Source organism: Tubulanus polymorphus, chromosome 6, assembly GCF_964204645.1.
Source record: "Tubulanus polymorphus chromosome 6, tnTubPoly1.2, whole genome shotgun sequence".
NCBI classification, from domain to species: Eukaryota; Metazoa; Nemertea; class Palaeonemertea; order Tubulaniformes; family Tubulanidae; genus Tubulanus; species Tubulanus polymorphus.
In genome coordinates, this window is record NC_134030.1 from 6,100,668 (window position 1) to 6,125,507 (window position 24,840).

At 38.5% G+C, this 24,840-nt stretch overlaps 2 protein-coding genes across 2 annotated transcripts in view; one reads left to right on the forward strand and one right to left on the reverse strand.

Annotated features, from left to right (window-relative positions):
• Window positions 1-362: 362 nt before the first annotated feature.
• Window positions 363-8,808, forward strand: LOC141907888 (zygotic DNA replication licensing factor mcm6-B-like). Its single transcript, XM_074797644.1, has 17 exons — window positions 363-505; window positions 1,008-1,151; window positions 1,713-1,829; window positions 2,232-2,394; window positions 2,493-2,632; window positions 2,719-2,831; window positions 2,902-3,183; window positions 5,936-6,077; window positions 6,356-6,497; window positions 6,576-6,683; window positions 6,805-6,960; window positions 7,050-7,178; window positions 7,287-7,448; window positions 7,523-7,646; window positions 8,029-8,187; window positions 8,301-8,443; window positions 8,593-8,808. The coding sequence occupies exons 1-17, from the start codon at window positions 414-416 to the stop codon at window positions 8,713-8,715; spliced, it is 2,439 nt and encodes an 812-aa protein (XP_074653745.1). The 5' UTR covers window positions 363-413; the 3' UTR covers window positions 8,716-8,808.
• Window positions 8,809-9,380: 572 nt separating this feature from the next.
• The window catches only part of LOC141907270 (cubilin-like), a 32,611-nt gene continuing 17,151 nt past the window's right edge, over window positions 9,381-24,840 (reverse strand). The window contains exons 25-62 of the mRNA XM_074796870.1: window positions 24,585-24,738; window positions 24,320-24,498; window positions 23,944-24,100; window positions 23,693-23,874; window positions 23,296-23,464; window positions 22,701-22,885; window positions 22,447-22,609; window positions 22,249-22,362; window positions 21,805-22,080; window positions 21,528-21,660; window positions 21,237-21,442; window positions 20,878-21,080; window positions 20,498-20,711; window positions 20,206-20,403; window positions 19,954-20,103; window positions 19,684-19,865; window positions 19,009-19,361; window positions 18,750-18,928; window positions 18,193-18,399; window positions 17,751-17,900; window positions 17,096-17,277; window positions 16,758-16,935; window positions 16,419-16,628; window positions 15,957-16,228; window positions 15,243-15,653; window positions 14,897-15,065; window positions 14,416-14,607; window positions 14,048-14,230; window positions 13,793-13,919; window positions 13,005-13,222; window positions 12,720-12,922; window positions 12,255-12,417; window positions 11,726-11,940; window positions 11,152-11,296; window positions 10,895-11,076; window positions 10,246-10,417; window positions 9,748-10,001; window positions 9,381-9,657 (exon numbers count right to left, since the gene is read on the reverse strand). Coding sequence (XP_074652971.1) covers window positions 9,559-9,657; window positions 9,748-10,001; window positions 10,246-10,417; window positions 10,895-11,076; window positions 11,152-11,296; window positions 11,726-11,940; window positions 12,255-12,417; window positions 12,720-12,922; window positions 13,005-13,222; window positions 13,793-13,919; window positions 14,048-14,230; window positions 14,416-14,607; window positions 14,897-15,065; window positions 15,243-15,653; window positions 15,957-16,228; window positions 16,419-16,628; window positions 16,758-16,935; window positions 17,096-17,277; window positions 17,751-17,900; window positions 18,193-18,399; window positions 18,750-18,928; window positions 19,009-19,361; window positions 19,684-19,865; window positions 19,954-20,103; window positions 20,206-20,403; window positions 20,498-20,711; window positions 20,878-21,080; window positions 21,237-21,442; window positions 21,528-21,660; window positions 21,805-22,080; window positions 22,249-22,362; window positions 22,447-22,609; window positions 22,701-22,885; window positions 23,296-23,464; window positions 23,693-23,874; window positions 23,944-24,100; window positions 24,320-24,498; window positions 24,585-24,738 — 7,329 coding nt within the window. The 3' untranslated portion in view covers window positions 9,381-9,558. The remainder of the gene's footprint in view (window positions 9,658-9,747; window positions 10,002-10,245; window positions 10,418-10,894; window positions 11,077-11,151; window positions 11,297-11,725; window positions 11,941-12,254; window positions 12,418-12,719; window positions 12,923-13,004; window positions 13,223-13,792; window positions 13,920-14,047; window positions 14,231-14,415; window positions 14,608-14,896; window positions 15,066-15,242; window positions 15,654-15,956; window positions 16,229-16,418; window positions 16,629-16,757; window positions 16,936-17,095; window positions 17,278-17,750; window positions 17,901-18,192; window positions 18,400-18,749; window positions 18,929-19,008; window positions 19,362-19,683; window positions 19,866-19,953; window positions 20,104-20,205; window positions 20,404-20,497; window positions 20,712-20,877; window positions 21,081-21,236; window positions 21,443-21,527; window positions 21,661-21,804; window positions 22,081-22,248; window positions 22,363-22,446; window positions 22,610-22,700; window positions 22,886-23,295; window positions 23,465-23,692; window positions 23,875-23,943; window positions 24,101-24,319; window positions 24,499-24,584; window positions 24,739-24,840) is intronic.

A 24,840-nucleotide genomic window follows, 5' to 3' on the forward strand; every position in this document is an offset into this window, starting at 1 on the left:
GCAATTAATAACGATATAGACACATGATAGCTTCATATACACAGTTATCATATTGCTCTAAATACTTCAGAAGATTTCTTAATGAAGATTGCAACACGCCCTTTTACACAAAGCGCCTTCAATTATTCATTAGTGACGTAGAAGCCGTTGTGAACTGAATTGCGTAATACATGTTCTGTCTAAAAATCAGTTGTCATATTGATTTTTACAGTTAAGAAAATAACAAAGAATCCGAACTAATAGTAATAATAATAATAATGCCGTATAAAGTATAAGTTAAGAGAGGAGGAATGCTCCAATATAAAGAAGGAAATTGAATTGAATTGGGTGTGGAGCTCTATCCATCACTTCCGGCGCGCGAATTTGACCCTATTTTTCACGTAAGAATTGATTTAGCCCAAATATTTATCAATATGGATGTTGCAGATCAAGCAGCTCGTACTAATCAAGTAAAAGATCAAGTGGGAGAACGATGTCAGAAATTATTTCAAGATTTCCTCGAGGAGTAAGTTATTTCTCAATCTCTGTCTCTGAATCAAATAACCAGAATCAACCAAGTCAAGGTATCCATCCAAAGATCACAATTAAATCATTGGGTTTAGGGCCCCAGAGGGTTATCGTTAGGTTTAGGGTTCGTTTTATACTTGTTTAGCACTTTATTTAGGATAAGGTTGAGTCGAAGTGCTATATTAATATATGACATACCGGTAGTTAAAACTTACAGACGGCGGAATGCAAGAACCTCGGTGGACAGCGTGGAAAGACGCTACGCTAGTAATACGCTGGCCCGGGTTCTAATCTTGCTCTATCCGCTCCATTTCGCTTACTCTGTTCAGAATGACCCATTGGTAAAATAACGTCGACAGGAATGATGCTACATTAATGGCAAAATATCCACTTTCTTTTTTAATCCAGCGTTGTATATTCCAAGCCACTCATGATATTCCTGACTGCAATAACAAGGTTTCAAAACTTCATCAGTCGTGTATTTATATTTGTTTCTGTAGTTTTACTGTGGACGATGAAGTGAAGTATGTTCCCGAAGCTCGTGATTTGGTGCGTCCTGAACGTAACACACTGTCCGTCAGTTTCGACGATGTTGAACAATACAATCAACAACTCGCTACCACAATCATCGAGGAATATTACAGGTATATGTATCGCCCAAATAACGATCAATCTTCAGAATTGGAATTTTTTTGTATGAATCTAGTTATTGAAACTTGCGAGGTCTTAACCCTTTACTGCCAGTAACCTGTTTTGCAGTGTATAATCCATCCATCCTATGTTGCATTTTTGTATTTATGTGGTTGGTTAAAATCTCTATCAAAAGATGCTAGTATCTGTCAAACATTGTGTAATATTAGTAACCGATCCAAAAGTTTCCCAAATAACATAGGGGTAGAAACTATCAACAGAAACGGTTAAGAGCTGGTTATTTGGCAATTGCGTTCTGTAAGGTTTTTAAAACGCTTAGAAGTGTGTGGTTGAATTGAGATTCTTTAAACCTGGGCTAAGGGGTCATTCATTTATTATGTACACATTAGGGGCGGGGGAGGGGTCAGTGCAATTGCGTATTGTAATGCTTAATGTATATGAAAAAATGGCCGATTTTGCGTACAGAGGGGGAGGGGGGTTGAAAAATTCCAATTTTATGCGTACGTAATTAATGAATGATCCCTAAGTACATTTCTTTTATCTGTTAATTATAGAGTCTATCCTTATGTTTGTCGAGCGGTCGGTAATTTTGCTCATGATCATGGTCAAGGCCAGGTTCCTCCGAATAAGGAATTTTACGTCAGTTTCACTGAAGTCTCCACCAGATTGAAGTAAGTACTCGTACCGGTAAATGTCTGTATGTTAGGTTTTTCAAATTTCAGTAGTGCTTTCTGTTAAGAAGATGACTTCATGTAGTCATAGCCATAGCGTATAGACTTTTATTATAGGATTCTTGCAGAGCTGGGAAAATCAGGGCATTTAAATTATCGGTGGCATGTGTCATTCTTGTGGTCAACAAGTGGCACAAGGAACACCTTCAGAACAAACAGCTCCCTATCTAGTAATCATCAGAGAATTTTTGTCAAGGGTCACTCACCGAAATAATCAGGGTATTTTGGATAACCTGATCTGTAAGAACCTTTAAATTTAAACCAGTAAAAAAGTAGGGACCATTTGATAGTTTAGCGCTGATTTAGCCTAACTTCACTTAACTGACGAATATTGCTCGCTAGGGTTCGTGATCTGACTACAGCTAAAATTGGGTCTTTATTACGAATAACTGGACAAGTAGTAAGAACACATCCTGTCCACCCAGAACTAGTGAACGGAACTTTCATGTGCCTCGATTGTCAAACGGTGATTAAAGATGTAGAACAACAGTTCAAATATACGCAGGTCAGTTGATTGGTTCTGTAGTCTTGACTCACTGCAAATTAAGTTACGGCAACCTTCTCTTTCAAACTTCATCGCAATGTGAAACTTCATTTCTGCAGCCATCAATTTGCCGTAATCCAGTTTGTAACAACCGTTCCCGGTTCATGTTGGACGTGAACAAATCACGATTCGTCGATTTTCAAAAAGTTCGGATCCAAGAAACGCAAGCTGAACTCCCGCGGGGAAGCATTCCTAGAAGGTTTGTATATTCTTCCACTTGTTTTCGTGTTGTGTGGATTATAAATAAGTAACAATTGATGATTAACTAGTAAGATATATTTGTAGCGTTGAGATTATAGTCAGAGCTGAGGCTGTAGAGGTCGCTCAGGCTGGAGACAAATGCGACTTTATCGGAACTTTGATCGTCGTTCCAGATGTTGGTCAGATTTCTTTACCAGGTATTGATGATAGTCGATATAGAAACCGCTGTCGATGATTAAGAATTTATTAATCTGTTTCTATCTTCAGGAGCCCGAGCTGAAACTTCTGGACGATCTAACGAATCCGAAGGCGTTCAAGGTTTGAAGGCTTTAGGCGTACGTGATTTGAACTATCGACTCGCGTTCCTCGCGTGTACGGTCGAACCGGCGAATCCGCGATTCGGAGGCCGAGAAAATAAAGATGAAGAAATCACAGCGGCAACAATTATGAAGCAGATGACGGAAGCTGAATGGTCAAAAGTTTACGAAATGAGTCAAGATCGTAATTTGTACATGAATCTCTGCTCGAGCCTCTTCCCAACTATTCATGGTCAGAAATTTTTTTAACCCGAAATCGGACTTAATTCCCAGTAGGCTATTGCGTTCACTTTTTATCTGTCGATTAGATGGAATCTAGTTATTTTTGAAAGTTTTGAAGATGCTTCAGTCTATGATATTAGGTTTATCTGCAGCCAAAAAACCTTGCCTGATCAGAATCAAGATGCTGCTCAGTAAAATCAGTACTTCTTACACATTTTCAATTTTGACTTATCGGTTTTAGACACATCTGCTTACATGGGATTGGGGTTACCCAGTTTTTTCTTTTGGCCAACTGGGGAGTTCAAAGGTTAAGCGTCAGGTTCTAAGATTTAGAATAGAACTGGATTGGTCTTTTTGGGTGGTCTTTTTGCTATTGTGAATGCGTGAAATGGGCTAAATTGAAAACGTTCTAAATAACGTGAAGACAACTTATAACCAACATGATAAGAATATTGAGTTGGGTGCTGTTAGTAATACTTCATAGGGTCAAAATGATATTTCATGACTTATATGACATTGGTTGCGGGGTGAGTTGGAACATTTATTCATCATTGATACACCAGTTTTGTTCCCATTGGTTTAGGGTCAAAAACAAAAACCAAAAAAGTCTGGTATCCATCAATTAGGGTCTTCTTTCAGAACCGAGTCCTGTCAAAACTAAGTTCCATTGTTTTGTCCAAGCGTTTGCTCAATTTGAGATTTACAAATTTTGATTCCGAACTGACGATCCAGGTCTTGATTTCTGTAGAAGAAACTTCTCCAACCTGAATTCAGTTGTAAACAGGTTAAAGATAGGTGGTGTTAAAAAGTTTTATCGTTTTCTTGTTAACATATGGTATGTTACTTAACATATGGTAAGTATTTAAGCTATCGTGTGATTGGTTATCTTCACTAAGAAAGTGGCTATATTTAGGCCACTTACTCCAGTGATGATCAGTAACTTCCTTTAGAACTCTAGTGGTCTAACCTTCATTGTATTTTTTACTTGAGTGTAAATTAAGCTAGTTATGTTTTATTAAATCTAGTAGGTAGCGCTACGCGCTGTGCGAAACTTCGAAATCTACTATCAGTAGAAATTAGAATGAAAAAATTACCAACGGAATTGAACACAGTTGAAGTGAGAGCAAATTGAAAGAATATAATCTGTGTTCGATAGTCATGTATTACATAACCAGTTAATGATAGAAGTCTTGGTAGTGTGGCTGGGATTTCACACATTAGGAAGAAGGAAACGAGTGCGATGACATTTTTTAGAGCACGGAGATCAGCGATGTTCGTTTCTGAATCGTTTCGACGAAGGGACCGTCTAGCTTCAGTCGCTCGATATAAAACGAACATTAAAAGAAAATTAACGCCAATTAAAACACAAGAAGGGAATAAAGATGTTATGAATATGTAGACATAAAATTCGTAATTTTCATATAACTGTGATATAAACTTCGTAAGTTTAAAGACCTTATAGCCGCCATCGATGGTAAATACACGAATGTTCAATCTAAGACAAGGCCAGTGATAAGAACCAGGCAATTCGTTGCGTATCATGTAATGCCAGTTCACCAACGCGCATAGAATAATTATCGAAATTATAATTGAAAGTTGTTTATTTCTGGTCCAGAATCTCGCAGAGCGCAACGGAAATGAAATCACTATTAAGCGATCGACGCTGAGCAAAACAATCGACCAATTCCGTGATGCCTGTAACCATATAAACGTGACCCGAAATATGTATAAAATCCAACCACTGAATTTAAATGCGTAGAAACGAAACATTACATTGCCCATAATTGCGTATACGTATAAAGTCCGAATCGGGTACAAAAATGCGAACGAAACTAGAAACAATAAATCCAAACAAGCAACGAATTTGCAGATGTTATAAGATTTTCGTTTCATGTAGCGTTTGATCGTAACGATAATGAGAGTATTCGCGGTGATTCCGACCGGCGCTAACATGCTGTATAAAATTGTGTAGACGTAAAATATATGGATGTTAATAGTTCTTATCGGTAAAGATTTCACACACGACGGTACGAAATCAGATCTATTCTGAGCAGACGTCATTATCGAATGACCGGCAGATGGAAATCTGATGTGTCACAAATTTAACGCATCGACAATTTTTAAAATCTAATTATGATGAAAATGTGAGATAGAGACTTCGTGTTTTAGGATTATGTTACCAATTATTGAGATGTGATATTTCTTATGTTAAGTATAATGGATACCGTACTAAATGTATGTTTGTATATCAGTCTGAACGACAGGTTGAAGATTGATTACTGTTGATTCCGACTCTTGTCCAACTTGACAAGGATATTTAAATTGGATTGCGTAAGCTTATACTTTATAGGGTCAGAAAAATATTTCTTCTAATAAAATTCGATTTTAATCTTTTGAATTTTATATATACCGGTAGTGGTCAACCTTCAACTTATCATCTATTCTCCACCTCAGAGTGTGGCTATTCTACTATTACGAAATTTTAAGTTTTGCATCTGAAGCTATAAAAAAGCTATGATTTTTGTATATGTTCACCTGGGGTTGTTGAATAGCATCATGACATGGTGTTTCAATTATATTAGTACGTAACCATCAATCAATTGCAGAATTGTAGCACGAGACAAGTTCTATGGTTGTGATGAGTATTGAAATTTTCAGATTGTGATGCATTTCACCTGGTGTCCCTGGACCCCTCATTTGAAAATCACTCTACTTGTATCTATCTCAATTTCTCAATTGGTCGAACTTTACTTAATTTTTAGGTAATGAAGAGGTCAAACGTGGAATATTATTGATGTTGTTCGGCGGAGTTCCGAAAGTGACCCTCGAAAAAACCAATCTTCGCGGTGATGTTAACATCTGTGTTGTCGGAGATCCGAGTACAGCTAAAAGTCAATTCCTCAAGTAAGCAGCTGAGGTGTTTTTTTTCTTTAGAACTTTTTGTAAATGGTTGATTGTGGTTCTATTGGTAATTGGAAGCGAAATACTGAGTTATGCGTATCTTAAAACGGTGAATTTTCTTCAGTAGCTAAGCAAGGATCCGCCAGGTTCACTAGTAGTTACTCAGGTCTTACATTAAGAGTCATTCCCTTCTCTCTCTCTCTCTCTTCATTTCAGTATTTCTGTTATGATTGAATAAACTTTTCCAAGTTTTTAATGCCAGTTTTACATGTTTTTTAAAGGCAAGTTGAAGAGTTTAGTCCACGTGCGGTATACACCAGTGGCAAAGCGAGTAGTGCTGCTGGTTTAACGGCTGCCGTCGTGAAAGATGAAGAAACTCATGAATTTGTAATTGAAGCCGGCGCTCTCATGTTAGCCGACAATGTGAGTCTAAATCTGGACTTCCATCGACAAAAAACCTAAACTTAAAAAGGTGAATCACTAGTTCTTATTGTTCTGTAGGGTGTTTGTTGTATCGACGAGTTTGATAAGATGGATCCAAGAGATCAGGTAGCGATTCACGAAGCTATGGAACAACAAACTATTTCAATCACAAAAGCAGGTGTTAAGGTAAGTTTAACTTAATCATGTTGCATACAATGAGTTATTAGCGATACAGTTAAAATTGTTAATCGTTAAATGATATCGAACTTGCTAAATCTGAAATGAAATGTTCACATTCTGTAACTAGGCGACATTGAATGCGAGAACATCAATTCTGGCAGCAGCAAATCCGATCGGCGGACGCTACGATCGTACGAAGTCTCTCAAACAGAATATCACGCTCACTGCGCCGATTATGTCACGATTTGATCTGTTTTTCATTCTTGTCGATGAATGTAATGAGGTAATTAGAATGTTTAGTATTCGTTGTGAATCTTTGTCCGAAGCGGAAAACTTAATTTACCAATTTGTTACCATTGTTGCATATTCTAGGTTACCGATTATGCGATCGCGCGACGAATTGTTGACCTACATTCACGATCTGAGGAGACAGTAGAAAGAGTTTACTCGCCAGACGATATTCAGAGATATCTGAGGTTCGCTCGACAATTCAAACCACAAGTAAGTCGAACAAGAAAATCTGATCACAATAACTTGATTTTCTCAATCATTGGTTTGTTAAAACCTAGAAGTAAGTAGTAGGTAAATAACGATATTTCTTTTTGATAGATAAGTAAAGATGCAGCTGATTATATGGTTGATGAATACCGGCGTATGAGACAAAGGGATGGAACCGGCGCTCACAAATCAGCCTGGCGTATTACTGTCAGACAACTAGAAAGTATGATCCGTCTGTCTGAGGCCATGGCTAAAATGTACTGTCAGGATGAGGTGAGTTAGTAAAAATTGAGATCCCGACTCGAGTTTAACACAAGAATACTGGATGGATTTGAATGTATTTGTAGGTTCAACCCAAACATGTGAAAGAAGCTTTCCGCCTGTTGAATAAATCAATAATTCGTGTCGAACAACCTGACGTACATTTAGAGGATGAAGAGGAAGAACCCATGGAGTTAGAAGGGGAGACAGGTCAGTTTATTACGCATAGCAGATAGCTGGCTTTATGACATGGTTTTGTACTAGTTCTTGGAATCATGCATAAGTTATGAAAATTAGTATGGCTTGAAAAAGTTTTGCATTAGAATCTGAGAGACCTGGACTTTTAGAAATGTGGTCTGGATGATTTATCTTGTAGTTTAGGCCCAGTATTTTCTTTCAATTCTGCATTAGTGAGTAAAGAATATAAAGGTAAAGGTATGAGCATACCACACAATAGTAGCTATATAAATTTGGATATTTTGCCTTGGAAAAGGTATCTTTGAAGACTGCAAATGGTACGAACCCTGTTATGATAGTGAAATGGCTGAATTTGTATTTATTTTCCAATTGTATTTATTTATTTTCCAAATAGAAAATACAGAGTCGCAAGAACCAACCACCCAAGCTGCAGAGGAACCTGCCGCCGAAAACCAACCACCGAAAAAGAGCATGAAAATAACATATGAAGAATACAGTCGCATTGCGAATATCATTGTTCTGCACATGAGAAAAATGGAAGAAGAATCTGAAGGTAATGATTTGAAAATTCTGTTGTCTTAATGGTTTGAAAATTCTGTTGTCTTCGCTCATAGTTCTAATATTAGCTGATAGTTGGTGATTTGTATCGTAATGTTTCATAAACAGAATCAGATCAGGAAAGCGGACTTCGTCACAGCGAAATCGTCAACTGGTATCTGAAAGAGATTGAATCGGAAATTGAAACCGAAGCCGAGCTCATCGAAAAGAAGACGTTGGTCGAGAAAATGATCTACAGACTTATACACCACGTAAGAGTTATAATCTATTCCAAATACATATACATAGAACCCCTGTTTTAGTTATTTTAATCACACCTGATGACAGTCTCTTATAAAGGTCAAAAAAGTTGTGTCTCGTTTTAAATTATTGGTTTTAATGAATTTTGTTTTTGTTGTAGGATCACGTGATCATACAGTTGAGTAAACAAGGATTGAAACAGAAACGAGGAACTGATGAATCGGTTGCAGATGAAACAGATCCGATACTCGTCGTTCATCCGAATTATGTAATCGGTAAATAAAAGCGTTCGCAAGCCCCACGCGGTAAATTACTACTCCCACTTGTACTACTGGTTAGATGCATTTATGTTTAGTACTTAATTTGTAAATATAATCTGTACATCTGTATTTCAAATAAATGATTCTTACATTTACTATTATAATATAATGTTTGAGTTAAGTTTAATTCACGGAGAGGATCATCGGAAATCTTCCAAGTGACAATTCAGTGGTGTTCGATGACTTTATCAAATCTTCCTTTGGTATACGAGTTATATCAATGGTTTGCAGTCCACAGTAACTACTCCACTGTATCAGTTGTACCAGTATTACTCGCACAATATGGAATTCTTAACAGTCAAGTGCCTCCTATAAGTAATGTTGGTGAATTACCCACACTATTTATTACACGTACTCACATGCCACAGTTAGAATACTAACTTGGAGTCAAGTTAAACATTTACCATAAATCATTTTTAGAGGCAACAATTAACGGTTAACATCTGACACCACTCAGGCAGCAGGCCAGGCACACCCACCGTATAAATTTCGCAAAAAACCAATACTGTGATCAATATCTTTGTAGAGCTGTGAATAAGTTCTAGATTAATAGAATAATCGACAGAAACATATTTCTTGTAATGATAAATCTTTATTTGTTTCTATCAAATTCATAAAATATGACAATATTATTACAACTTGGGTGGGGACAGGATTTACAAAATAAAACAGAATAGTGGGTATTATATACATACATTTAGAGAATTATAATTGATATGGAATTAATTAATTCATGAATATAAAACAATTGAATCATCCTCATTGATTGTTTTATTAAAACTCTATAACATATACATATATATTAGTTACGTGCTGGAATAAGTTGCCCGGAATCCGCGACCAGATCCGATTTTATTTGTTACATACTTCACCCATAAAACATTAAACTTTGCTTCTGATTTTTCCTGAAATGATAATAATATGAAATTCAATGCGTAATACATTTGTTAAGAAGATATCAGCCATGTACGTCATCATTAAAAGAAGAAATTTACCTGTCCACAGAGTTTGTTAATCAATGGACCTGTAGAAGACAATCTTCTTATTTCTACGTAATTATCACCGCAATCGCCGATAGTTCCTGGTAAATCGAAATCGCTGAATTTCAACAGAACATTATGTCTCGGTTGCGCAACGATAGTCCATTCACATGAAGATGGTGTGTCCATTGTCGCGTTCTCGTGGTAACTTCTCGGGTAACTGGGACTCGTGAAACTTCCATTCTTTGAAGTGAACTTTCCTCCACAACCTTTGGTTCCAAATATAAAACAAATCCAAGTTCAGAGAAGAGTTGGACAGGTTTTCAATTTACAAATAACCATAAACTAACTAGAAATGTACATCAACTATGACTTATTTCCCCAATATACAATTTCATTTCTTCAAACTTTATGTGAAATTTAGTTTCTTCATCTCTTCTACTTTTCTGCTTAGACTCAAAGGATCGCAGACAAGGAGTTAGAAATAGATTTTCTAGTGAGTCCGTCACTTACCGGTAAGAGACGCTATGTACGAAAAGTCAAATCCGGCGTGAGATATCGAATTATCAGTTTCAAATCTCAATTTCAACTCATTCGATTGAGTAAACACCGGCTCTGGTAACACTAATCCACAAAGTCTTTGTAGTTCGGTCGAATTACCTGTCTCCTCATCATCAACTGATACCTAAACAGTAAATGATACAGACCATATGACTTTTACTGCAATCTGGCGATGAAAAATCAGTATATGTATATACAGGGGTAGATTTAGGGCGTGGTCTTGGTGTCAGGACCCCTGCCTTCCCATTGAGGGTGCCTTTTTTTCAAGACTTAAGATTGCCAAACCCCGCAAAGTTGAAACTCCAAAATTGTTTATTTTCAGATGGATTTCTTCAAAAATATCTAAAACCGAACGAGAGAACCCTTCATAGTCCATTTGACACAGCTGCTTTATCCGAGGGAAATACCTCTCCTTTTTTTCTGGATCCGCGATTTTCTCTAGATCCACCTATGATATGGCAGAATCCATGAGAGATTCATAAAGACTTTATCCGATTGTATCTAATTAAAAGGGGCCGCATGCTAGAACTAAAGGGTAACTCTCATGAGAATGTAGAATAATGATCGATATAAATGCTGATGATAGTTTTGGATAACTCACCGATAGAAAGTCGTAGTTACATTTGTTATGTGGTTCGATCATAAAAGTGTTAAAGAACAAATTGATTTTGTAACCGGCCGGGGCTTGAATTGTCATCTCGCAGACGACATTTTTAGGATAAACAGACGGCCATCCAGGGCTAAACACGAGTCCATTAGTACCGGTGTAGGTTCTGTTACAAGCTGTAAATAAACGTCAAAATGTAGAAAGCATATTCATATCGGCAGAAATGGACAATGATTAGGATTCACACTTACTGGCGATTTCATAGGTGAGTTTGAAACCACGACCACGAGAATTTGCATCCGACACAAAGTTGACCTGCAGCGTGCGTGACGTCGAGAAGTAATCCTCTTGTGAGGTATTATTACCGCAATAGTAAAGAGCGTGGTGTTCGCTTATCTAGAAATACCAGTAATAAATATATACAAACATGAAAAAAACATACAATCAGCTACATATAACATATATAATTTGCAATAACGACTGATATCAAGTTATAAAGGCCTACGTTACACTCAGGATTCCTTTTACCCTGAAGTTGATAACATATTTTCTATAAATATGTATCTATTGTGATAATGCCCCATCCCTACTACGACTGTTCATGTACCTCCAAGAGAATTTATTGGTTCTTTATTGAGTCTACAGTCCCTTTTAATATATCTATTAGTCCTGCAAGATCTGAGGTAAGCACATTACAGTGTATTGCATTTTTAAAGGTGTCAATGACCTTTTAAGTTAGTTTTCTTGTATATTCCTATAGGATTAGCTGGTCGTTAAAACTGGTTAGTCAGTCATTTATACAAACTAATCAGACTAGTCACTCACCAGAGGATAGGGTCGAAGTTCTAAATAATCATAGGCACATCCGGTAGTTTTTTCGATGTCTAAGTCTTCTATATGAATTCGTAGATTGTGATCTTCAGGGGCATCGATGGTCCACCGGCAGCGCATATTGTGTGGGTATGATTTCGGATATTTAGGCGATGTCAGAGCAGTCGGTTCATCTTCCGCATATAACACAGTGCTCGAACCACAGACACCTACAATTAACAGTACATTATGAGAAATCAGAGAAAATGTCCAACAGGGTGGTCACTTTCCACAAATTAACAAATTCACTTTTTATAAATCATGTATTGATGAAGCAATGCGCGGTCAATTACATATCTAAATTCTCTGAGCTATCCAGGTTTTTTGCTAAATTTGTCAAATTCCCTGATTTATTCTACTTTTCTGATTCCCTAAGTTTCCCAGGTCATTGGCCACCCTGTCCTAATGATTAGCTCCAAATGAGAGAATTTTCTAAGTTCGATATGTATACGGGATATACCAATGACAGATCAATGACACTTACTGTCTATTTCAGTAAATGTAGCATTGAATCCTCGTTTATTCGAACTCCCGTCGGTTTTAAACTGAACCCACAGATGATTCGATGATGATTTTATCGGTAAAACACGTTCGTACCCGCAGAATTTACCAATTACGGCGCTCGTTTCGAAAAATCCGTCACGAACCTGTCAAGAACGAGCAAAACATGTAACTGGTGAATACACGTCAAGAGAATCAGTAAGATCACAATATCCGTGATGAAACAATAAATGTACTGTAGAATCCCACAATTGTTGAATGACTAAAAAGTTTATTCAAAATACCAGAAATATTGATGGTGGTTGCTACCACCCTTCTTCAGTCTAATGAGATGTTTTAGACCAAAGAAGGGTGGTAGCAACTGCCAGATTGGTATCCTCGTTATGGCATCGAGACTAGTTTAAAACCCATGCCATGGTAGACTGAGACGCAACATAGAAATACTTACGAGCACATAATCCCACGTACAGGCGAATTTCGATCGCTCGAGTTCCCAATCGGTGAAATTCAACAGCACCACCTTACCGGGCGTAGTTTGAATTCTCCACGTGCAGACGAGATACGGTTCGTATAAACCATCCCCATCTGAGTCGATTGATTGGAACGATCCGGACGTGCTGTTCAATAACCCGCCACAACCTTGATGGATGCCTAAATTTATTTGAACCAAAGACGTCGTTTATCGGTCACTTCTGCTACAACAAATTTTATTTGCCCTGCGTGTGACACTTACCGTATGTGGTTGTATATCTAGCGAGAAAACCTTCGCCGACTATGCTATTGTCAGACGCGAATTTGACCAACATGCTGCGTCCGGTAGTCTGTATCGGTGTCGGTATTTCCTTGCCGCAGTATTTTCCCAGTAACGGAGCGTCGGTCGAATTGCCGTCGAAGACAACCATGTAATCGAACCTACAGCTCGAGTGAGTTTCCAAACCGAATTTCTTAAACCTGTTCGAGATATACGAATGCGATACAAATATCACTCACAGTCTACGAGTTCTTGATACGCACTTATTCGTGGGGAATACAATGAAAGTAAAATCCATCAATTCAGGCGTGGATCCAGGATTCTTTCCGGGAGGGGGTTCATAAAGAAAGTTAATGTTAAACTGCAGACTAGAAATCTCTGATAGGGGGCCTTTACGGCATATTGTTTGTCCAAACATAAGATGATATAGTACCGATTATCTTGGAGTACATTCCTTCAAGAAAATGATTAAAAGAGTTTTGGTAGCTCAGCAGGGGGTCACGACCCCTGAAACCCCTCTGTGGATCCGCACCTGCAATTAACCCTTTCAGTGCTGACTTATCAATACCCAAAAGAGCTGGAGATAATTTGACAATTTTTGAAAATTCCACCCCAGTGTGTTGAATAATGGGCATACTGCTTTAGTGCGTCTAGACGATGGTGCGGTGTATTGTTAGTTACTAATATTTCACTACAACCATCATCAGGTGGAATGATGGCCGATCGGAAGATAAATCTGTAGTTTTGTTTCAGGGAAATGAACAACTTACGATAATTTAACAACTCTGTCCTCGGCAACAGTTATCGACCAGGTACAGTTAGCGTTGTTGTGATATACTGTTGGATGTTGCGGAGTTCGAATTATTCCTGAAGGTTCCGTAAAAACACCTCCGCATTCTACAACGAAATCGAGAATCTTTCTAACAACCATAATGTTTCTGTAGTCATGAACAGAACAGGATCACTACAGAAGTTTGAATAAGAACAGTGTCTAGATTGGATCACACAGTCAACTGGTCACTTACCGGATGTGATAAACTTTGCCTTGAATCCGGCAGCTGTTAAATGAGGATCTGATTTGAAACGTACAGACATCACGCCTAGTGAACTTACTGGTTGTGGAGCTGTTTTACCGCAGAACTGACCGAGCAGACGCCCAGTTCCAGTCTGATTCGAAGCGTAAACTGATACCGAATCATAAATACAGCCTATGAATATATATATATAACACATCTTAGTTATAACACCAACTGAAGGAGCAAATATGTTAAGCGCTGTAAGCAGCCTGGCTTGATTTGGCCCTATCGAAAGATCTAAGGCATGATAGCTAAAAATGTGTCTTGTGACTAGCGCCATAAATTCCTGAACTCTGATAGACTTAAGTAGACCTTACCTGATTTTCGATCACTTGTGTTGGTCGCTAATGGTATTTCTATTGAAAAAGGTTCCTCTTCAAATCCCAGCAGAATGAATCTCTCCGGATCAGAGATAATTGTATAATTACAATCTAAATTGTCAGCATAGTTATCCGGATACCCGGGCGATGTTATTATACCGGTTTCCGTTGTGAAAGTGGCGCCACATCCTAGAATCAGCAAACAGATATTGTATCATCAATCTTAGAAAAATCTGTCGTTGGATCACTGTGAAACATAACTTTGTATAATATATCACTATGAATGGTTATTGGTATGGATTGTAATAGCTTATGTACAGGATCAAACTTCACCAAAAATTAACTTAAGCCACCCCATTGTTGGCGGTCACTGCAATGATTTTTAACAACCATGTCATCAATCCTAAATGTTTGTAATCAATCCTAAACGGTTTTCATAGGGCAAAAATATATCTTCAAAATAAAATATTTTTATTACCGACTGTCCAGTTTGCCACAAAACCTCGCCCTATGGTGCTATCATCCGATCTGAATTTAACCCGAAGACGATTAGACGTTGACTGCATCGGTAATGGTGCTTCACTACCACAAAAATGACCTAACGTTGTCCACACCTCTCCTTCTTTCATCTTTTTATAATCAATAACCTGAAATGTATGTTTTGTTGATCGTAATAGAAATGAGCGAAGCCTAAGGTCAGTTGCAACTTAAGACCATTCTCAAGTTCCTCTAATCAGCTTAACAACTCAAAACGGTTTAAAGATTCAATGAAGTCCTGAGCTGAAACCTTCCGACGCCAGAGAAGCGGTAAAATGAATACTCACCTCGACATAATCATTTTCGCATCGATCATGAGCTTGCATATCTAACGGTGGTAAAAACGATAGAGTAATATGGTATCCTGGCTGAACATTGATATCCCATAAACATTCCGTATTGTGCGGATAATAGTTAGGGTGTCCAGGACTGGTAAAGCGACCAGTTTGTCCGTGATATAATCCACCACAGCCTCCGCTGATGAACGAATATCTTAACGAAAATCCTCGCCTCACTAAACTACCGTCTGTGTGAAATTCTAGTCGTAATTCATTACTCTGCGACCGGAACGTTTCGCCCGTTTTGTTACTGCAGAATTTGCCAATAGATGGCGCCGTCGCTTCTCCGCCGTTGAATATTTCCAGGTAGTCGAACGTACATTTCTTGTGGTCTTCAATATTCATATCGACCCAAACCAACTACAACACAAACAGCACAGTAATTAACGTATGTAATGAGTATCATGATGAACTAAGAAAATTTGATAAACTAACAAAATTTTGGTTTTCAAATTCATGAACCGCTACATTAACAATATTCTAGTCCACAACTATGAAAAAAGTTCCTGGGAAAAGTTGCACAGTCATGATGTAGGTCAAAAATAGATCTTTTTAAATCTTACGACTGGTCTTAGGGTGCTAGATGGTTTATAGAACTAAGATGGTCTTCTTAGATGGTCATGGCTTTGCAAGTGACTCCTCGTTCTTGGCACAGGCACCTACCTCTATTTGTTGACCCTCTGGAGCACGTATAATCCACGCACATGTATCGCTCGCCCTATAAGCGTTCGGATATCCGGGACTGGTAATCGTACCTCCGTCCTCCGTTAATATTCCTCCACAGTCAGTAACCTGATATTTGATATGGAATCCACGACCTTCAGTCGAGCCATCAGAATGAAACAGTATAGATATGGCACTACTAGGCGACGCTAAACGGATCGATGTCATGTTACCGCAATAACGACCCAATGATTTAGTTTCCGAATTCACAGCTGAAATCAAAATTCATTCATCAAAATGCATGTTTCTCCTTTTTTCAATATTTTTTGGGTGTATAGGCTTTTACTATGCATAACCATATAGTTTTGTTATATAAAGCATCACTCTGTTATATCAATGTCACGAAGTAAACTTACCCGGTATATGCAAAATGTTTTTTAGTAAACTACAGTCTAGACTTACTTTCTGTAATCAGCACGTAATCAAAGTTACAATTGTCCTCCATATTCAAATGTTGAAAAAACAGTCCAATCGATGTATTTCCAGCTTTCGAATTCTGTAACACCCACACACACTCTTCACTACTGTTATAGAATCCTTCGTCGAAATGCGGTGATTTCAATTCACCGATTCTTGAAGTTCCTGAATTCAGATCTATCAATCCCCCACATCCTGGAAGACGGACAATTCCGGATATTTATCAATTTCATCTGCTTGTGCTAAGTTTACTGTTCGCAACAGATCTGAAAATCTTTCTCGCTAATGTCGTAAATGTAACCATAATCTATTAAGTGCACTTACTGGATGGATTATTGGACGTGTATCTCGCCTTGAATCCACGTCCGGAGAACGAACGATCCGCTTTAAATCGTAGCGTCATCCCATTACCGGATGATTCAATCAGTCCTGGGTTATCTTTCCCGCACAAACGAGTGATGGTCGGCGACCTCATCGGATGATCATAAACACCATTCAATATCTAATAAACATTTTCACAAACATTCAATTCCTCCATTTAGATTACATTACTACTCTATCAAAAGAGGCACCTCTATTTTTCAGCATTCAAATGAACTTTGTGGTTGATCGTTAGCAATTAAAAACAAATTTTCTCTCAACATATCTATTTGAATTGTTACCTGTATGAAGTCGTAGAAACAGCCAACTCCAGTTTCCAAATCGAAATCATCAAACGTCAAACTAACGCGGCGACCCATTTGAACTTTAATCTTCCACGTACATTCTCGCAGGTGGGCGTAATGGCCAGGGTAATTAGGACTCGTTATGACACCGGTTGGCGTGTCTAGTTCCCCTCCACATGCTAAAATTCAAGTAAAATTTAAGAACAAATTCTCCATATCGGAGCAATGCGGACTGAAATCACTCCCTCCATGCACGGTGGCATCTTACAGGGGCGGATCTAGGATATTTTATGGGGTTGGGGTCCAGGGAAGTAAAAAGGGACTATATGAAATGTTACTGTAATGACGGCATAGCCCTTATAGCCAACGACCACGAGTGGGTACTAGACAATAGAAATATTTTGAAATTTGATGGGATTTCCACAGAGTTGAATAATGAAATTAATCATAAAATACACAACCACAATCACAAAACCATTGTATATTCATCATTTTGTATGAGAAAACACCATTTCTGTTTGTTTTATATTCACCTTAATTGAAAAATATATCACTTAGCATTTCTATGAGGGACCTTCAAATTTAAGGGGGGTCCAGTCCCCCTTGGACCCCCTCTAAATCTGCCCCTGTCTTAACATTCATGGGAACCTACTGTCAATGCTGGACTCGAATCTAAACTGGAATCCTGTGTCTGTTCCTGAATTATCCGAGTGGAATTTGATATACGCATAACTGTCCCCTGTATCACCAATTTCTGTTCCGACGTCTGAGAGGTCACCACAATATTTACCAAACAACCGTCCTTAAAATATACGTAAATCATCATAACTTACCTCAAGCCATGAAATCAGAGTATTGACGAATGTGTTGCCCGAAAATATGATTTGGCTTAAGAGTCATCCTAGATCCAGATACGTGACCTAGGGATCTAAATCTTAGGTCTAGTCTTCAGTTGTTAGATTGGTTACAGAACACAGATAGGCTTAGACTGGTCTTCAATATAAGCCATGACTGTGTAACTGGCCTCTGATACTATATGTGATATCCAGATTTTCAAATGAGATAAGACATTAGGAAAATATATCATCAAATACCTGTTGCGTTACGTTCTCGGACTTCTAAATAATCGCCGGTGCAGTTTGCCTTTGAATTCATCTTCAAACTGACGAACGATAATGTAAGATAATGTCCCGTTAAACCTTCAACGAACCACTCGCAGTCGGTGTTCACTGGATAATTGTTCGGATAGTTTGGACTGCTTATAACACCTCGAGATGCTCGAACTAAGCCTCCGCAAACACCTACGCATTAGAAATACAATTATTACGACTGTGTCTTAATTAACCAGGGTGGCCACTTTTATTTGACTTGCTTTTTCCCTAACTTTCCTGACATGTATGTTGTTTTTTTCCCTGACTTGATCTGCTAATCGATTAACACAGTCAAATATGTAAGACATGACAGAAACTGTTTGATATTACGCACGCACGATCTAGCGATCTCAACAAATTACTTTTTCCCAATTCATAGCTTTTTTACAAAATTCCCTGACTTTTTAAAGAAATGAAATTCCCTGACTTTTCCCCTGAATTTCCAGGTAAGTGGCGTCACCCTGTAACCAGTCTTGAGCCCCTAGATGACTTTCTCTTACCCATACGATACGTGGCCTTGAATCCTTTATGAACGACGCTGCTATCCGTGCGGAACTTCACAAACATTACATTGCCCCTGGAGATGCGGGTGCCCGGGGCCGTCGCGCCGCAAAATCTACCCAACAATCGTGAATTCCACGTTCCTCCGTCGCGCACCTCGACGTAATCGAATTTACATCTGAAAATATCGAAACTACGTGACATAATTGTGAGTATGAATTAGTAAGTTTCTATCGGAGACCCTTTTAGCATACATACTCTCTTGGATGAGTCTCGATTTGGAATTCGTTGTCGAAATCGATTTGTATTCGTTCGGTCGCCGGCGCTGTTATCGTCCAGATACATTCCACATTATGCGGATATTTTTCGGGATAATTCGGCGATTTAATCACACCCGACGATACGCTATCGGAGAGGTACATCGTTCCGCCGCACGCGACCGAAAGCTCGCGATACGTCAGGCGAAATCCGGGACGTCCGATGCTGCCTTCAGCCGAGACGAACTGCACAGTCAAACTGTTACTCGATGATCCGATACTACCGACTGGAATCGTGTTGCCGCAGTATTTATCACCGAGTGTCGGAGAAGTCAGCGAATCGCCGTTATAAAACTGGATTACAAATTCAAACATGTATACAGTGAATAATATACATCCCAGTATTAGTGTTCGGATCCACAGGCAAATTTTGAAGGACTTGTCACATCCAAAAAGGGCACAAAGCACAAAAAAACCCACAGATGATGATTTAACGATGTATTTTCTGACAGTTTTTCATTTCTCCGATGATGAGGTTTAGTCAAAACTTCGAAATTGTCAGAAAATTAATAGTAACATCATCAACTGTGGGTGGGTTCATCAACTCAATTCAGTATCCCGGTACCCGGTTTGTGTATTTCATGTTTTCCCTATTTTTGAGCTAGTGGAAACAAACCTGTATATAGTCATTCTGACATTCACTTGTAGCTAGAATATCCAATGATTCAAATGTGATGTTTACAGTTCGACCGGGTGTTACAGTTATCGTCCACGTACAGTTCGATTCCGGAGGATAGTTCTGCGGTTGGTTTGGACTTTGAATTTCGCCAACAGGACTAGTGAATTGGCCACCACAAGCTGAAATGAAATTCCATCAGTCCATAACATTTATGAATTAACGAAGCTGCCAGTTAAAATGAGATGAGACGCATATAGAAAATTGTACCTGTTTTGAAAAGAGCCATGAATCCAGTTCCGTTGATACTGTGATCCGATTTGAAGCGAACAGTTAAATCTTTTGTACTGGAGAAAAATGAATCTAAAGGTGGGTACCGGCCACAGAAAGTACCTAATTTTGATGCTGATATGCTATTGCCTAAAATAAGAAATCAAAGAGAGTAGTGAGACAAGAGGACAAACTGGTTGAGGAATGGACTTCAAATAGAGATCCTAAAATGAATTCTGACGATGGACATACCATCATAAATCTCAACACGATCGAAATTACAAAGTCGATGTCCTTCCGTAAAAACTTCCGTTACGTTCAAAAAAACTCGAAAGCCTTCATTCGCGACGATGTTCCAGATGCATTCCAAGCTTGGACCATAACCGTAGGGATAACCGGGTGAGGTAAAATTAGACAGTTCATCACGAGCAAATAACGTTCCACCGCAACCTACGTCCAAAACAAAAACAAGCCCGTTTTAAAGAACAGTTTTAACTTAAACTATAGGATTGATTCAACTGTTAGTCAACGGGTGAATTAGTACCAGTCACGTTCAGCAGTGGTTGCCCTGATGGAGGGACAGTAGCTGGTAGAACATCAATCGCTTTCCATTCTAACAAAAATCCGTCACCTTCTACGCTGACATCCGAGTAGAATTTGATCGCCATCTGACTACCTGTACTGACAACAGGTTCGGGAATTTTGTCTCCACAAACTGTTTTCAAGACCGGTGAATCTGTATCACCACCATCGTAAAACTACAAAACAACCGAGCAATTGTATCAAGGGCCTAATTCAGCTTAGATTCTACATTATCCAGACCAAATAGCATAGTTATATAGTTTCCATATCAAGACGGGATGAAATTTCCATGGGTTACAATTGATACTGTTATATAATAGCTCATTCTAGTGCGATATTTACCTTAAGGTAATCATAACAATTATCACTGAATACAGTATAAGCGACACCAAACGGTTCTGTTTCCAAAGTCAATATTCGAGCGCGAATACGTTTATTCATATCCACAGTTATCGTCCATGTTACATCCATTTTATTCGGGTAATTATGTGGATATTCGGGTGATGCAATTTCACCATACGTTCCTTGTAATTGTCCACCATAAACTGCAAATGATTAGCAATTTAGAGATCAAGTTGTCGTCTAGGCAAAAATGAAAGTTTGGAACTCCCCAAACATCTCAGATCATCATCGAAGATGATGTAAAAAACACACAATTATTCTTTAAATCAGAACTTGAATCAAAAGTACTGGTGACTTACTTATAGCGTAGTTGATGTAGAAACCGGTAGCTGTGCCACTACCGTCAGATCGGAATCGAATCCACAACTCATTTTCTGAGAACGTTAAATTTTTCGACGATATTTCCGAGCCGCAGAATCGACGCACGTCGCGACTACGTTCTCCGCCGTTACGAATTTCGAGAAAGTCTAACGCGCAATGTTCGTCAGTTTGTACATCGAACGAACTAGAATATAAGACCGCAATTTCTGAATCATGCACATGTTCGTGGAAAAATCGGGAAGAAAACCCTATTAGTGACAAAATCGTACCTAACATCAAGTTGTATATGGTTTCCTTTTGGTGCGGTGATAGTCCAAACGCATTCATAATCTGGAGGATAGGCATCAGGATAACTGGGACTGACGAATGTCCCTTGAATGGATGTCATTTTACCTCCACAAGCTGTCAATAAATAAGATTCGATGTTTACTCATAGGAATAGTACAAGTAACTATGCCACGGTGACTTTTTTTGTGACGTGACATTTTCTGTCACCCCGCCCTACCTTCGTAAACACTCTTCTACACATTTCACATTCGTACTAACCTCGTGAGAATGTTGTATACACAGCACGGAAACCGTGATTCGACCGAGGTGATTGTTTACGGGACGACTGAGGAAACGTCGCCTGGAAAACTATCGTCATTTTCGAACTCAACGAAACGATAGATGCTGGAACTGAATACCCGCAGTACCGGCCGTACGGTTCGGCACCGCTGTCAACCATGTCAGCTCCGCCCATATATATCGATACGCTATCGTACATACAATTATCATCGGCGCTCATATCTATATAGGTGAACGTGAAGGTTATCTTTGAAGCTGAAATGACAAGAAATGAATTCAGCAACTCTCGATCTAACACTACAATGTAACACTACTTCTACTCTTCAATTTTCTAAACCCTCTACACCATGTATATCTTTTCACCTAATAGAACTAGCGCAACACTATTCAACTATGGAACCGGCGCTAGATTAGTAAACTTACCCGGGTCACCAGCATTTAAAGTCCAAATACAAGTTCCATTTTTGTGATATTCATCTGGATAATTCGGTGAAAATATCTGTCCATCTTCACTAGCATCGCGTACACCACCACAAACTACACGAAAATATATCATAATATTGCTTAATCTTTGGAGCTATTTCTCGTTAAAATCAGTTACACGAAATCTAGGGTACTTACCCGTACGATAAGATGCTTTGAACCCACGCGCGCTGACTGAGCCATCAGAAGCCATTCGAAACATCACTTCATTATTAGTTGCTGTATACACCGTCTGATTAGGCATTTTATTACCACAATGTTTCAATAGGGAAGGTGCAGTGATCGAGTTTCCATCAAATATCTGGAAGAATTATCATCAAAAACTGTTAAAACTGTTTCATGCACAAATTAATTCAGAAATTCATCGACGAATTCCATCACCCTCAACTTACCTGCAGGTAGTCATAGTTGCAGTTGTCATGGGTACCTTCGATGTCGAAATCTTCGATTGTTATCTGAACGACGTAATTTTCGTCGACTGTAACCTTCCATTCGCAGTCGATATTGTGTCCGTAGTTACCGGGGTAACCTTGAGACGTAATAGTTCCAGACTTTGCCGTGAAGTTTCCACCACAACCTTCCAAAAGGAGGAAATCAATGCAATTGTTTATTCAACAACTCGCAATACCTACTAATTGTTGAATTCTTTCGGATTTTTGAAACTGCCAAAAAACTCAGCAGTATAGTAGCAATATGATGTTTTTTCAAATTATCATCAGACATTTAACTTTATGTGATACCTAATACATGGAATAAGATATACAGTGAACAATACAATTACATATAATATCACCCAGCCCATTTAGGACTTACAAATCATGGAGACTACAAAAATTAAATGATAATGGAAAAATGTCAAAATTATGTTATTCACTTATTGAATGAATAATTATGTCTTATAACCCCTAAGCGTTGTATAAATGCTGTAAGTATGATATTTTCATACATTAGATTAACTGTCTTTAACTAATGATAAAGATAGAATACCTCCATCTATAACTTGATACGTGGCCTTGAAACCTTTTCCCGACTGCGAACGATCGCTCTTGAAACGAACGTACATATTATTCCCCGACGTCATGATCATTTGGCTTTGCGTCGTTTTGTGACAGAGTTTTGATATCAGAGGTGACGTCATATCCGGGCCTCCAAATATCTGAAATCGATGAAGAAATTCCAGCTTTCAAAGCGATCTCACATTTCTAGACCTGACTACCTTAGTATCTAACTTCGTGAGTAGTTTTTACCATAGTTTGATATCTAAAATAGTAGTTTAATTGAAAAACCATTCTGATTTTGAGCATACTTCGATATTTCTTGGAGTAGAGTTCTTAAAAGGATAGTAACTACTCTCAAATAGTAATAGTGAAGTCGTAATAATTACCTCAATAAAGTCGTACTTGCATTCGGCGTTGTTTTCCAAATCAAGACCAAGTAAAGTGAGTTCAATTCTGCGTCCGAGTGATGTAGCAACGGTCCAAACACATTCGTGATAACTGGGATAATAATCCGGATAACCAGGCGTCATGAACGTGCCCGAGTCACTCGTAAAATGACCTCCGCATCCTGAAATATTACGTATCAGTCAGGTCAATGAAAAGATCGTAATCCAGGCGTAATTAATTAAGAACATACCATCAGTGATCCATTCTAAGCGGAATCCTCGATCAGCCACAGAACGATCCGATTTAAAATGAACCCACAGTTTTTCGCCTTTCGAAGCGAACGGCGACGGCAAACTTCTGCCGCAATATTTTCCGATCAAGGCTCCATCACTTGAACCTTCTTTCAGCTATAAAAAATATCCGTTCTCACAACATGAACAACATAAATTTCTAATACCACATGCACACGACTGATAGAAACAGAATAACATAGAGTCAAATATGTTTCATCTCAGAAATAATGTTTAATTCTCGTAAATGCACAATGAACAGGGAAAATGCTCGGAAACATGTTTCTATCTTCTGTTTCCATGTTTCCCTGTGTCGTACATAATGCTCCTTCTTACCTCGAGATAATCCATATCGCAATCGCCGGTTTCGAGGGCGAAATGCGAGAACGATACGTTTAATTTGTTACCGAGCGTCGTTTGAATTTCCCACGTACATTCTATATTCGGTGGATACGGATTTGGAAATTCCAGACTTTCAATGACTCCGTAATAACTCGTCAGTTCGTGATTACAATCTGAAGATAAAAAGAACAATTTTTATGAGCTTATTACATTCATTTTGAGATAATAATCACTAATATCAATTCATATCGATTTATACCGGCGTGGTAGACGGCGTGGAAACCGCGACCGTTGTTAGATCCATCGGTAAAGAATTTCACCCACATTCGATTTGTTTTAGATGTAATAGGTTGAGGAGGGCTCGATCCGCAGGCTCTCTTCAGGAGTATGCCGTGAGCATTTGTATCGCGCACCTAAATTGCAAAAAGTTATCGCTTGAAATGTTTGTTAGTTTAATTTGATAGCACAATTTCTTTTAAAAGCCATTGATAAAACACTCTGTCCATCTAGTCATA